Below are 14,767 nucleotides of genomic sequence, written 5' to 3' on the forward strand. Positions count from 1 at the left end.
TTCTTCCAAATTGCTTCAAGATGCCCACCATTGTTCCAATACCCAAGAAAGCGAAGGTAACTGAACATGAAGTGCATTGAGAGGCTAGTTAAGGAACATATGACCTCCATCTTACCTGACACCCTAGACTCACTACAATTTGCATACCGCCCCAACAGATCCATGGATGACGCAATCGCCATCGCACTGCACACTGCCCTATCTGGACAAGAGGAATACCTATGTAAGAATGATGTTCATTGACTACAGCTCAGCCTTCAACATCGTAGTGCCCAAGCTAATCACTAAGCTCAGGGCCCTGGGTCTGAACCCCGCCCTGTGCAACTGGTTCCTAGACTTCCTGATGGCCGACCCCAGGTGATGAAGGTAGGCAACAACACCTTTGTTACGCTGCTTTTTAACACGGGGCCCCTACAAAGGGGTGACTCGACCAAATTAATTCTAATTGAAAGCAAGTCTAAGAAGCGGTAGATCTGTTCTATGTGTGCTATTTCTATGCTTCCCATTCTTAAGTTTAGTTCTTACTTTCAGTTTTGTACACCAACTTCAAACAGCTGAAAATACAATATTTTTGGTTATGGAAAATATATTTCACAGCGGTTTAGATGGTAGAATGATTCTCTACACAATGACTGCTTGTTTTGTCATGTAAACTGAAATTAGGCAAACTATTCGAACGCTAGCGACCAGGAAATAGTGGAGCGATTTCTGCTTATTGCAGGTTTAAGTGGAATGATAATCTTACACTGAACATAAATACAAGCGCAACATGTAAAGTGTTGGTTCCATGTTTCATGAGCTGAAATAAAAGATCGCAGAAATTTTACATACGCACAAAAAGCTTATTTCTCTCAAACTTTGTGCACAACTTTTTTTTTACATCCCTGTTAGTGAACATTTCTCCTTTGCCAAAATAATCCGTCCTCCTGATAGGTGTGGCATATCAAGAAGCTGATTAAACCGTATGATCATTACACAGATGCACCTTGTGCTGGGGACAACAAAAGGCCACTCTAAAATGTGCAGTTTTGCCACACAATACAATGCTACAGATGTCTCATGTTTTGAAGGAGCGTGCAATTGGCATGCCAACTGCAGGAATGTCCACCAGGGCTGTTGCCAGATAATTTAATGTTGATTTCTCATCCATAGATTTGGCAGTATGTCCAACCGTCCTGACAACCACAGACCACGTGTATGGTGTCAACTGGGTGAGCTGTTTGCTGATGTCAACTTTGTGTGCCCCATGGTGGCAGTGGGGTTATGGTATGGGTAGGCATAAAGTACAAACAACGAACACAATTGCATTTTATTGATGGCAATTTAAATGCACAGAGATACCGTGACATGATTCTGAGGCCCATTGCTGTGCCATTCATCCGCCGCCATCACCTCAAATTTCAGCATGATAATGCATTACCCCATGTCTCAAGGATCTGTACACAATTCCTGGAAACTGAAAATGACCTAGTTCTTCCATGGTCTGCATACTCACCAGACATGTCAACCATTGAGCATGTTTGGGATGCTCTGTATCGACGTGTACGACAGTGTGTTCCAGTACCCACCAATATCCAGCAATTTTGCAAAGCCATTGAAGAGGAGTTGCATTCCACAAGCCACAATCAACAGCCTGATCAACTCTATGCGATGGAGATGTGTCGCGCTGCATAAGGCATATTGTGGTCACGCCAGATACTGACTAGTTTTCTGTTCCACTGCCCTCCTTTTTTTAAAGGTATCAGTGACCAACAGATGCATATCTTTATTCCCAGTAATGTTTAATCCATAGATTAGGGCCTAATTTATTTATTTTAATTGACTGATTTCCTTATATGATCTGTTACTCAGTCAAATCTTTGAAATTGTTGCATGTTGCATTTATATTTTTGTTCAGTATAGTTTCACCATGGACTTTGATTACTCTAGTGTCAGCTTCTTTGACATTGAGATCACCAAAGGAAATGACACACTCGTCACCAATCTACACAGGAAGCCCTTAGATCGAAACACGCTTCCAAGAAGTGATAGTTTCCAACCCATTCCTCTGAAGAAAAGCCTCCAGATCAGTCAGTTTAAATGTGTCCTCAGAATCTGTGGCACTGATGCTGCTTTCTCCCAACAAAGCAGTCTTGATTAACAGATTCCATGAGAAAGGTTATCCTGAGGAGTGCCTACAATCAGTTGCGGAGTGCATCATGGATACTAGCCAATTGGATAGTGTGAAACCCTCTGTGCGCAAAATGACTGACCCTAGAATACAATGTATTGTGGAATATTCTCCTCTGGGAAATGCCATGCAAGAGGCAATTAAAAATATTGGCATATTGTCAGTTCAGACCCTAGATGCTCCACTATCTTTAAAGAACCACCAAGAGTCGTGTTTTAAAGGCCACAAAATCTCAGAGACATGTTAGTGAAAGCGGACGTCCCACCCCCACGTCCAGCGAGACCCTTTCTCAGTGATACTCCGGATAAGAGTTGTGTAGGGTGAATTCGGAAAGAGTGGGACCTCATATAAACTGGGACAGCTTAATCCTGACCCATTTATTTATTGGTTTGACAAGAGAAAAATCTAAACTATTGTTACTAATCCCTTGTAGATAAACCACATCATCAAAATCACATCACTTCATTGGTGTGACATCATAGAGGAGGACAGAGCAAGCTTCAAACAGGAACATCATTCCGCAAAGCACATGGTAAGATCATAGCTTTCTTTCTGTTTTGATGTAGGGTAGGTAGCATAAATGTAACCACATGTAACATATGGATGTGCATTAATATACGTATTGAAAATCCCAATGCAAAGTTACACCTTACTTTTGTATTTTTGGAGTTATTACAAAAAAACGATCAGAATTCGAAAGAATGACGTAAAATGTTTTTCCGGGGTATGATGTAATGTGGAGGACCCTGCAAGCCAGCCTATTCCCTATAATGTAAACACCAACAGAAATAACTTCAAATATATAACTTCAAATTAAACCAAATTGTTTGCACTCATCACTACTGGTTTCAGTCAACTTACTAACAAATACTTTATGTATTTATTGTTAGAAATCAACATGCAAGGTTTCTAGCCAACTAGCCTACTAACATTAGCCCTGCCAGCCTGCTAATGTTACTTTAGCACTGAATGAATCAGTCAGTTGCTATCAACACCTAGCTTATGACATTAAAGTAAACCAAAGATTTGGAAATACATAACGCCATCTAACCAAATATCAAAGAATGATAGCTATACGTAGTTATATTAGCCAGCAAGCTAATGTTAGCTATTAGCCTAGCCAGTGCAGCATGGCTATGGTCGGCATGCTAGAGCCCAACTACTGGAGACATAACTGCAGATCAACATAACTGCAGATCAAAAGAGCAGAGACTTGCAAATTGATGGCTGGGGACCATCCAATGGTAAGATTTAGGGAAAATCCTATCGCTATAGTGAGAAAAATCCAAAATAAATAGATTCCAGTTGTCAGTCAGCGAGCGTGCTAGCACTAAGCCAAGGTGGGAAAAGTTACAAAACTCCCGTAGCCGACTTCACATTGAACATGCCGAAAAGTTTACAAAACAAAAAGGAGGGCAGACGAGGTACCACCGCTACGCAATTAGAGTAAGCAGGTATGATTTTCTCTTTCATTTTGAGCCCATGGCAAGAAGGCACCAGAGCCTGCAGTGCTAACGAGTTTCCACTAAACAACACAGCCATAAAGTCTGTAAAGAGCATGCAGTTTGGCTAACGTTAGCCAGCTTGAGCTAGCTACCGAGCTAACATACAAACTCAGTATCTCATATCAAATCAAATGTATTTGTCACATGCGCCGAATACAACAGCTGTATACCTTACCGTGAAATGCTTATGTATAAGCCCTTAACCAACAATGAAGATCAAGAAATAGAGTTAAGAAAATATTTACTAAATAAACTAAAGTGAAACCCCCACCCAAAAATCGAAAAGTAACACAAGAAAATTACATAACAATAACGAGGCTATATACAGGGGGTAACGGTACCAAGTCAATGTGCGGGGGTACAGGTTTGTCGAGGTCATTTGTAAAGTGACTATGCATAGATAATAAACAACGAGTAGTAGAAGTTTAAAAATAAGGGGGGGGGGGGGGGGGGGGTGTCAATGTAATGTAAATAGTGTGGGTGGCCATTTGATTCACTGTTCAGCAGTCTTATGGTTTGGGGGTAGAAGCTATTGGTCCTAGACTTGGCGCTCCGGTACCGCTTGCCGTGCGGTAGCAGAGAGAACAGTCTATGACTTGGGTGACTGCAGTCTTGGACACTTTTTGGGGCCTTGCTCTGACACCACCTAGTATATAGGTCCTGGATGTTAGGAAGCTTGAACCCAGTGATGTACTGGGACGTACGCACTACGTTCTGTAGCGCCTTTTGGTCAGATGCAGAGCAGTTGCCAAACCAGGCGGTAATGCAACTGGTCAGGATGCTCTCGATGGTGCAGCTGTAGAACTTTTTGAGGATCTGAGGACCCATGCCAAATCTTTGGTGAACTTGAAATTCTCGACCCGCTTCACTTCAGCCCCGTTGATGTTAATGGGGCCTGTTCGGCCCTCCTTTTCCTATAGTCCACAATCAGCTCCTTTGTCTTGCTTACATCGAGGGAGAGGTTGTTGTCCTGGTAACACAATGCCAGGTCTCTGACCTCCTCCCGGTCAGGGAGAAGATGAAAATGTCAGTGAAGACACTTGCCAGTTGGTCCGCACATGCTTTGAGTACACGTCCTGGTAATCCGTCTGGCCCCGTTGCTTTGTGAATGTTGACATGTTTAAAGGTCTTGCTGTCACGACTTCCACCGAAGGTGGCTCCTCTCCCTGTTCGGGCGGTGCTCGGTGGTCATCGTCGCCGGCCTACTAGCTGCCACCGATCCATTTTTCCTTTTCGTTTGTGTCTGTCTGTATTGTTTACACCTGTGTCTTATTAGTTGATTTCGGTGGGTATATTTACCTCTGCTTTCTGCTAGTCTTTGTGCGTGATTGTTTTCTGTGGTTACGTCGTTAGGGGTGCGTGTCTGCACCATGGGGTTTTCTTTTCTCACGGTAGTTGTGCCGTTTGAATGAGTTTAGGAGTAGAGGTTTCTCCTCCGTGTGTAGCGTTTTTTTCCCTTTGTGTGTGGCGATCTCGTTTGGGTGTGTTTTCTGTCCCATGTTGATATTGGTTTGGGACTGCTCAATAAACTATTTTGCCACTGGGACTTCCTTGCTCTCCTGCTCCTGATTCCTGCACCTCCCTCCTTTAGGAGGCACGTAACACTTGCTCACATTGGCTATGGAGAGCCTGATCACACAGTCTTCTGGAACAGCTGGTGCTCTCATGCATGCTTCAGTGTTGCTTGCCTCGAAGCAATCATAAAAGGAATTTAGCTCGTCTGATAGGCTTGCGTCACTGGGTAGCTCGCGGCTGGGTTTCCCTTTGTAGTCCGTAATATTCTTCAAGCCCTGCCACATCCGACGAGCATCAGAGCCGGTGTAGTAGGATTCAATCTTAGTCCTGTATTTACGCTTTGCCTGTTTAATGGTTCGTCTGAGGGCATAGCTGGATTTCTTACATGTGTCCGGATTAGTGTCCCGTTCCTTGAAAGCGGAAGCTCTAGCCTTTAGCTCGGTGTGGATGTTGCCTGTAATCCAGGGCTTCTGGTTGGGAAATGTACGTATGGTCTTTGTGGGGAAGATGTCGTCGATGCACTTATTGATGAAGCTGGTGACTAAGGTGGTATACTCCTCAATGCCATTGGATGAATGCCGGAACATATTCCAGTCTGTGCAAGCAAAACAGTCCTGTAGCGTCGCATCCGCGTCATCTGACCACTTCCGTATTGAGCAAGTGACTGGTACTTCCTGCTTTAGTTTTTGCTTGTAAGCAGGTATTAGGAGGATATAATTATGGTCAGATTTGCCAAATGGAGGGTGAGGGAGAGCTTTTTGTGTGGAGTAAAGGTGGTCTAGAGTTTTTTTTCCTCTGGTTGCACATTCTGGCAGAAATTAGGTAAAACAGATTTAAGTTTGCCTGCATTAAAGTCCCCAGCCACTAGGAACGCCGCTTCTGGATGAGCATTTTCTTGTTTGCTTATGGCCTTATACAGCTGGTTGAGTGTGGTCTTAGTGCCGGCATCGGTTTGTGGTGGGAAATAGAGGCTCTCTTGGTAGATAGTGTGGTCTACAGCTTATCATGAGGTATTCTACCTTAGGCGAGCAATACCTCGAAACTTCTTTAATATTAGATATTGCGCACCAGCAGTTATTGACAAATAGACACACACCCCCGCCCCTCGTCTTACCAGACATAGCTGCTCTGTCCTGACGAAAAACAGAGAAGCCGGCCAGTTCTATATTGTGTCGTTGTTCAGCCACGACTCTGTGTATCAGATTTCAGGTAAGACCCAAGTGCAGACTGTGTTGATGTAACAATGTTTATTGCAACAACAGGGGCAGGCAAACAACAGGTCAAGGCAGGGGGTTGATAATCCAGAGTAGTGGGGCCAAGGCACAGGATGGCAAGCAGGCTCTGAGTCAGGACAGGCAAGGGTCAAAACCAGGAGGATGAGAAAGAGAGACTGGGGGAAAGCAGGAGCTGAGACAAAATGCTGGTTGATTTGATCAAAGAAGACGAACTGGCACAGACAGACAGAAAACACAGGGGATAAGTAGGGAAGATGGGTGACACCTGGAGGGGGTGGAGACAAGCACAGGTGAAACAGATCAGGGCGTGACACTGTGAAACATAAGATATTACAGTTTATAATGTCCCGTTGGTAGGATAGTCTTAATCGTAGATCGTCCAGTTTGTTTTCCAATGATTGCACGTTGGCCAATAATACAGAGGCAAGAGGTGGTTTACCTACACGTCAGCAAATTCTTACAAGGCACCCCGCCCTCCTCCCCTTTTTCTTCCGTCTTTTCTTCACGCCGATGATGGGGATTTGGGCCTTGTCTTGACAAAGCAGTATATCCTTCACGTCGGACTCATTAGAGAAAAAATCTTTGTCCAGTTCGAGGTGAGTAACCGCTGTTCTGATGTCCAGAAGCTCTTTTCGGTCATAAGAGATAGTAGCAGCAACATTATGTACAAAATGAGTTACAAGCAATGCAAAAAAAAGTTGATTAGGAGCCTGTAAAACAGCAGCCATCCCTCCGGCGCCATTATATAACGTTGAGAAATAGTGTATTGCGGGTAGTTCCAAAGATATCTGGAAATAAGTTAATATATATGTCAAAAATAAATAAACATAACTATGTTTGTAGTTATAGGTAACCAGATCGTGACAACTAAGTAAATAAGTCTTTGACCACACTGTCTTGTTACGTTGGTGAGTAAAAACTCATGCTTCCTACCCTTTTAAGGTTATAAAACTGTCATAAATAATGCACAGTGACAAATTGTGATGTATATGTGCATACTATGTACAGCTGTATCACAATACAAAAAAAGTATCCAATATTATGATAAAATTTTGTTATTCAGTAATTTTTTTGTTGGCCCACTTTACCAACCATATTTAGCTAAAGTAGGACAGCATGGAGTACAGTAGTTCTTCCTTTTTGAAGTTATGCCGCTACCGTTTGTGGTAGATTGTGGCAGATTGTGGTAAATTGCAACAATGGCTGACAATTAAATAACGTGCCATATAATTGTAGCTAAAGATGGACAGTCTTATAGGCTTTTCCAATGGAGGAAAGCGATCCAATTTACATTAGGGACCACCTGTACTTAGGTTATGCAGGGCTCTCTGGTTCTTGTAGTACTATATCCTTGCAGTAATGTTATTAGTACTGTTATTTGAGTGAATTCAGAAATAGTGGGACACATTTTGCAGGTCAATCAATCAATCAATCAATCAAATGTATTTATAAAGCCCTTTTTACATCAGCCGATGTCACAAAGTGCTGTACAGAAACCCAGCCTAAAACCCTAAACAGCAAGCAATGCAGATGTAGAAGCACAGTGGCTAGGAAAAACTCACTAGAAAGGCCGGAACCCAGGAACAAACCTAGAGAGGAACCAGGCCAGTCCTCTTCTGGCTGTGCCGGGTGGAGATTATAACAGTCCATGGCCAAGATGTTCAAACGTTCATAGATGACCAGCAGGGTTCGTCTTCTGTAACCTCTTCAGACATCTTTCTAACATATGATACATTTCTGAAATCGTCAGATGTTTCCTAATCACACAAATGTCAATTATATTGTAATTGTGGTATAATTAGGACTAGAATAATGGTGTCCCAGTTTATCTCACCTGCTATTACAGTGTGCCAAAAGCAAACTGAAATATGGTCATGCCTCCTGTAAATATGATATCAACATTTGATATCAACGATATCAACATCTTGAGGATTTCAGAAATGTATCATGTGTTGGGCTAATATGTTGGATAGATGTCGAAAAAGGTCATAGAACACACAAAGTGTCCCACTTATTCAGAATACACCCTATGTGGATTGTGCACTCGGGACAACTTTACTCACAAATGCCAGGTTTTTTACAACTCAGAGACTGGCAAAGAGACTGACAAAGAGAAACAAATTAAAGGCCACACTGCAACACCACAAACGTAATTTATTTGATCAACTGTCCATGCGGATTGGCGTATGTGGGAAACACATTCAGAGCACTTAAAACCAGAATCACATAACACAGGATTTGCTTAAGAAATAATGATATCAAAAGTAAAACATAAAAAAATTAAACATGTGAAAATGCCACGTAGAGGGGATAGTCTCAATTTCCTCCTGAGACGAGAGTCCTTTTGGATATATCAAATTAAATTGGATTGGTTAGCAGATATTATTGCGAGTGTACCGAAATGCTTGTGCTTCAAGTTCCGACAGTACAGTAATATCTAACAAGTTATCTAACAATTCCACAACATCTGGGCGGCAGGTAGCCTAGTGGTTAGAGCATTGGACTAGTAACCGAAAGGTTGTAAGAGCAAATCCCTGAGCTGACAAGGTAAAAATCTGTTGTTCTGCCCTTGAAGGCAGTTAACCCACTGTTCCTTCAAGTCTGTATGTAGACAGCAGCCTCTCTGTGTTAGTGATGGCTGTTTAACAGTCTGACGGCCTTGAGATAAAAGCTATTTTTCAGTCTTTCGGTCCCAGCTTTGATGCACCTGTACTGACCTCGCCTTCTGGATGATAGCGGGGTGAACAGACAGTGGCTCAGGTGGTTGTTGTCCTTGATGATCTTTTTGGCCTTCCTGTGACAACGGATGCTGTAGGTGTCCTGGAGGGCAGGTAGTTTGCCCCTGGTGATGTGTTGTGCAGATCCCACTACCCTCTGGAGAGCCCTGCTGTTGTGGGCGGTGCAGTTGCCGTACCAGGCGGCCCGACAGGATGTTCTCAATTGTGCATCTGTAAAAGTTTGTGAGGGTTTTAGGTGACAAGCCAAATTTCTTCAGCTTCCTTCTTCACCACACTGTCTGTGTGGGTGGACCATTTCAGTTTGTCCGTGATGTGTACGGCGAGTAATATACAACTTTCCACCTTCTCCACTGCTGCCCCGTCGATGTGGATACGGGGGTGTTCCTTCTGCTGTTTTCTGAAGTCAACGATAATTTGTTCAACACTCTGTCTCCAAGAGGTCTAAATGTGGAACTAGATATAAAACGTTTTCTATAAAATGTGTTCTGCTGATAGGGGGATGCCTTTTCCCATTTTCCTTATATAATATTGTATACAAACTTATTAATGCATTTGTCTCACCTGTTTTTAACCTACTGCACATCAATATTACTTGACAAGAATAAACAAATCAAAATCTATATGTCGACTGTGTAATATTTATTTTGATGTTAATGTATCGTATTAATTTGACTAGATGCATTCAATGACCGGGTGTAGCCTACATGCCTCTATTCCAGAGGTTAATTAAGTAGGTGTGTTTCACAGTGGTGTATGACCTGATAAATATCCAACTCAGATAGAAACATTGTCAAATCAAATCAAACTTTATTTGTCATATGCGCCGAATACAAAAAGTGTAGGCCTTACCGTGAAATGCTTACTTAGAAGCCCTTAATCAACAGTGCAGTTCAAGAAGAGTTAAGAACATATTTACCAAATAAACGAAAGTAATAAATAATAAAAAGTGGCATCTGTTTGTTTTTGTGCATCTGATTAAGTCACCATGGGAGCATAGCAGAGTTGCGGACATTACTTTTGTCTTTGATACATTCTTCTGTCCTGTACCTGATAAGTTGGATGTGCATATTTTTCAAATTTTTCTTATTTTTTTACACACAGAAAACAACACTAGAGTTTTACCATAAGGGTGGGTCCATGAGGATTTTCCACTGCACATAATTTGGCTGTATTTCACCATAGTTACAGCTCAATTAGCAATCTAATATGAACCATGACAATAAAACAGACTCTTGATAGACCTAATTTATCAGCACTATTCTGTAGTTACCTTAGTCAGTGTATTAGTCTGTCTATGAACAATGACACAGCTACAAGTACTTTACTTCTACTACACATTAACCTACCAGTACACACAGTGCACAATAGGCCTATACCTTCTTCAGTCTTTTCCTCTTTCTTCTCCATTCCCTCTTTCTCCTCCACTCCCTCCTTCTTTAGTCCTATCTTAGAGGGAGTATCACTCTTTGCATTGTCCTCTGCTTCAGCAGGTTTGGAGGTGACTGTGAACATTGAAAGATTTTGTCCTTTACAGTCCGAATATGCATGTCTCTCTACAAAACGCATAGTACTACAGAACTACAGTACCACATAATAGACCTACACCAACTATACCTTCTTCAGTCTCTTCCCCCCTCTCTTTCTCCTTCATCTCCTCTTCCTCACCCTCTTTTTCAGAGGGAATCTCAGTCTCTCCTGCATCTTCTGCCACTTCACTATTAGCATCTGTACAAAAAACATTGCAACCTCCAAAAGAAGTATGTGCAAAAAGATTGTTATTTTCAAAGAGCTCTAAGGGGTATCTAGCCTCTAAAATAGAAATGTGGGAAACAAGTTGTAAATAGGGAACATTCTCCTTTAAAGATGGAATCCGCATGTGGGAAAACAGCGTCATGTTTTCACTCTTGCGTGGAGAGGCTATACAGACACGACTGGTGCCCAAAATTGATGACATACAGTGCATTCGGAAAATATTCAGAACCCTTGACTTTTTCCACGTTTTTTTAAGTTGCAGCCTTATTCTACAAAGGCCAGCTCTAGGATATTCCTAGAGCTGGCCGCCTGGCCAAACTAAGCAATCGTGGGAGAAAGACGCTACTTATGTAAATAAGGTATTTATGAAGGACAACCATCTTTGCAGCACTCCACCAATCAGGCCTTTATGGCAGTGCCCAGATGGAAGCCAATCCTCAGTAAAAGACACATGACAGCCCGCTTGGAGTTTGCCAAAAGGCACCTAAAGGACTCCGACCATGAGAAACAAGATTCTCTGGTCTGATGATACCAATATTAAACTCTTTGGACTGAATGCCAGCATCACGTCTGTAGAAAACATGGCACCATCCCTACGGTGAAGCATGGTGATGTCAGCATCATGCTGTGGGGATGTTTTTCAGTGTCAGGGACTGAGAGACTAGTCAGGATCGAGGGAAAGATGAACAGAGCAAAGTACAGAGAGATCTTAGATGAAAAAAAACTGTTCCAGAGAGCTCAAGACCTCAGACTGGGGCAAAGGTTCACCATCCAACAGGACAACAACCCTAAGCACCCAGCCAAGACAATGCAGGAGTGGCTTCGGAACAAGTCTCTGAATGTCCTTGAGTGGACCAGCCAGAGACCAGACTTGAACCCGATCGAACATCTCTGGAGAGACCTGAAAATAGCAGTGCAGCGACGCTCCCCATCCAACCAGACAGAGCTTAAGAGGATCTGCAGAGAAGAAGGAGACTCGAGGCTGTAATCGCTGCCAAATACAGTGTTGCAGTAAGATTATTTTCTGATCCACAAAGCAACTATAAAAACATTGAAAATGCATCCAATCCTGTCATACATCACATCATGGTTTCACAAATGATTTGTTTATCCAACTGTTTGGCTATAATAACAGCATCTATATATATATATATACTGCTCAAAAAAATAAAGGGAACACTTAAACAACACATCCTAGATCTGAATGAAAGAAATAATCTTATTAAATACTTTTTTCTTTACATAGTTGAATGTGCTGACAACAAAATCACACAAAAATAATCAATGGAAATCCAATTTATCAACCCATGGAGGTCTGAATTTGGAGTCACACTCAAAATTAAAGTGGAAAACCACACTACAGGCTGATCCAACTTTGATGTAATGTCCTTAAAACAAGTCAAAATGAGGCTCAGTAGTGTGTGTGGCCTCCACGTGCCTGTATGACCTCCCTACAACGCCTGGGCATGCTCCTGATGAGGTGACGGATGGTCTCCTGAGGGATCTGCTCCAAGACCTGGACTAAAGCATCCGCCAACTCCTGGACAGTCTGTGGTGCAACGTGGTGTTGGTGGATGGAGCGAGACATGATGTCCCAGATGTGCTCAATTGGATTCAGGTCTGGGGAACGGGCGGGCCAGTCCATAGCATCAATGCCTTCCTCTTGCAGGAACTGCTGACACACTCCAGCCACATGAGGTCTAGCATTGTCTTGCATTAGGAGGAACCCAGGGCCAACCGCACCAGCATATGGTCTCACAAGGGGTCTGAGGATCTCATCTCGGTACCTAATGGCAGTCAGGCTACTTCTGGCGAGCAAATGGAGGGCTGTGCGTCCCCCCAAAGAAATGCCACCCCACACCATGACTGACCCATCGCCAAACCGGTCATGCTGGAGGATGTTGCAGGCAGCAGAACGTTCTCCACGGCGTCTCCAGACTCTGTCACGTCTGTCATGTGCTCAGTGTGAACCTGCTTTCATCTGTGAAGAGCACAGGGCGTCAGTGGCGAATTTGCCAATCTTGGTGTTCTCTGGCAAATGCCAAACGTCCTGCACGTTGTTGGGCTGTAAGCACAACCCCCACCTGTGGACGTCGGGCCCTCATACCACCCTCATGGAGTCTGTTTCTGACCGTTTGAGCAGACACATGTACATTTGTGGCCTGCTGGAGGTCATTTTGCAGGGCTCTGGCAGTGCTTCTCCTGCTCCTCCTTGCACAAAGGCGGAGGTAGCGGTCCTGCTGCTGGGTTGTTGCCCTCTTACGGCCTCCTCCACATCTCCTGATGTACTGGCCTGTCTCCTGGTAGCGCCTCCATGCTCTGGACACTACGCTGACAGACACAGCAAACCTTCTTGCCACAGCTCGCATTGATGTGCCATCCTGGATGAGCTGCACTACCTGAGCCACTTGTGTGGGTTGTAGACTCCGTCTCATGCTACCACTAGAGTGAAAGCACCGCCAGCATTCAAAAGTGACCAAAACATCAGCCAGGAAGCATAGGAACTGAGAAGTGGTCTGTGGTCCCCACCTGCAGAACCACTCCTTTATTGCTAATTGCCTATAATTTCCACCTGTTGTCTATTCCATTTGCACAACAGCATGTGAAATTTATTGTCAATCAGTGTTGCTTCCTAAGTGGACAGTTTGATTTCACAGAAGTGTGATTGACTTGGAGTTACATTGTGTTGTTTAAGTGTTCCCTTTATTTTTTTGAGCAGTGTATATATATATATATACATACATACAGTTGAAGTCGGAAGTTTACATACATTTAGGTTGGAGTCATTAAAACTCGTTTTTCAACCACTCTACAAATTTCTTGTTAACAAACTATAGTTTTGGCAAGTCAGATAGGAAATCTACTTTGTGCATGACTCAAGTCATTTTTCCAACAATTGTTTACAGACAGATTATTTCACTTATAATTCACCGTATCACAATTCCAGTGGGTCAGAAGTTTACATACACTAAATTGACTGTGCCTTTTAACAGCTTGGGAAATTCCAGAAATGATGTCATGGCTTTTGACGTTTCTGATAGGCTAATTGACATCATTTGAGTCAATTGGATGTGTACCTGTGGATGTATTTCAAGGCCTGCCTTCAAACTCAATGCCTCTTTGCTTGACATCATGGGAAAATCAAAAGAAATCAGCCAAGACCTCAGAAAAAAATTGTAGATCTCCACAAGTCTGGTTCATCCTTGGGAGCAATTTCCAAATGCCTGAAGGTACCATGTTCATCTCTAAAAACAATAGTACTCAACTATAAACACCATGGGACCATGCAGCCGTCATACCGCTCAGGAAGGAGACGCGTTCTGTCTCCTAGAAATGAATGTACTTTGGTGCGAAAAGTGCAAATCAATCCCAGAACAACAGCAAAGGACCTTGTGAAGATGCTGGAGGAAACGGGTACAAAAGTATCTATATCCACAGACCCAAGTTAAACAATTTAAAGGCAATGCTAGCAAATACTAATTGAGTGTATGTAAACTTCTGACCCACTGGGAATGTGATGAAAGAAATAAAAGCTGAAATAAATCATTCTCTCTACTATTATTCTGACATTTCACATTCTTAAAATAAAGTGGTGATCCTAACTGACCTAAAACAGGCAATTTTTACTTGGATTAAATGTCAGCAATTGTGAAAAACTGAGTTTAAATGTATTTGGCCAAGCTGTATGTAAACTTCTGACTTCAACGGTGTGTGTGTGTGTGTGTGTGTGTGTGTGTGTGTGTGTGTGTGTGTGTGTGTGTGTGTGTGTGTGTGTGTGTGTATGTATGTATGTATGTATATATATTTCTTTGCCTATATAAATTAGCTAGCTAGCCCAAATAGAACTGTCAG

General features: G+C 42.8%; 1 protein-coding gene across 2 annotated transcripts in view; it reads right to left on the minus strand.

Annotated features, from left to right (window-relative positions):
* Positions 1–14,767, minus strand: part of LOC106562870 (netrin-G2) — a 166,397-nt gene that overhangs the window by 30,526 nt on the left and 121,104 nt on the right. Inside the window, exons 7-8 of one of the 2 annotated variants that reach the window (XM_082958047.1) lie at positions 10,778–10,909; positions 10,540–10,665 (exon numbers count right to left, since the gene is read on the minus strand). The exons of the other annotated variant lie outside the window; for it this stretch is intronic. Coding sequence (XP_082814173.1) covers positions 10,540–10,665; positions 10,778–10,909 — 258 coding nt within the window. The remainder of the gene's footprint in view (positions 1–10,539; positions 10,666–10,777; positions 10,910–14,767) is intronic. 2 annotated transcript variants of the gene reach the window in all.

Source organism: Salmo salar, chromosome 11 (genome assembly GCF_965601325.2).
Source record: "Salmo salar chromosome 11, fSalSal1, whole genome shotgun sequence".
NCBI lineage: Eukaryota > Metazoa > Chordata > Actinopteri > Salmoniformes > Salmonidae > Salmo > Salmo salar.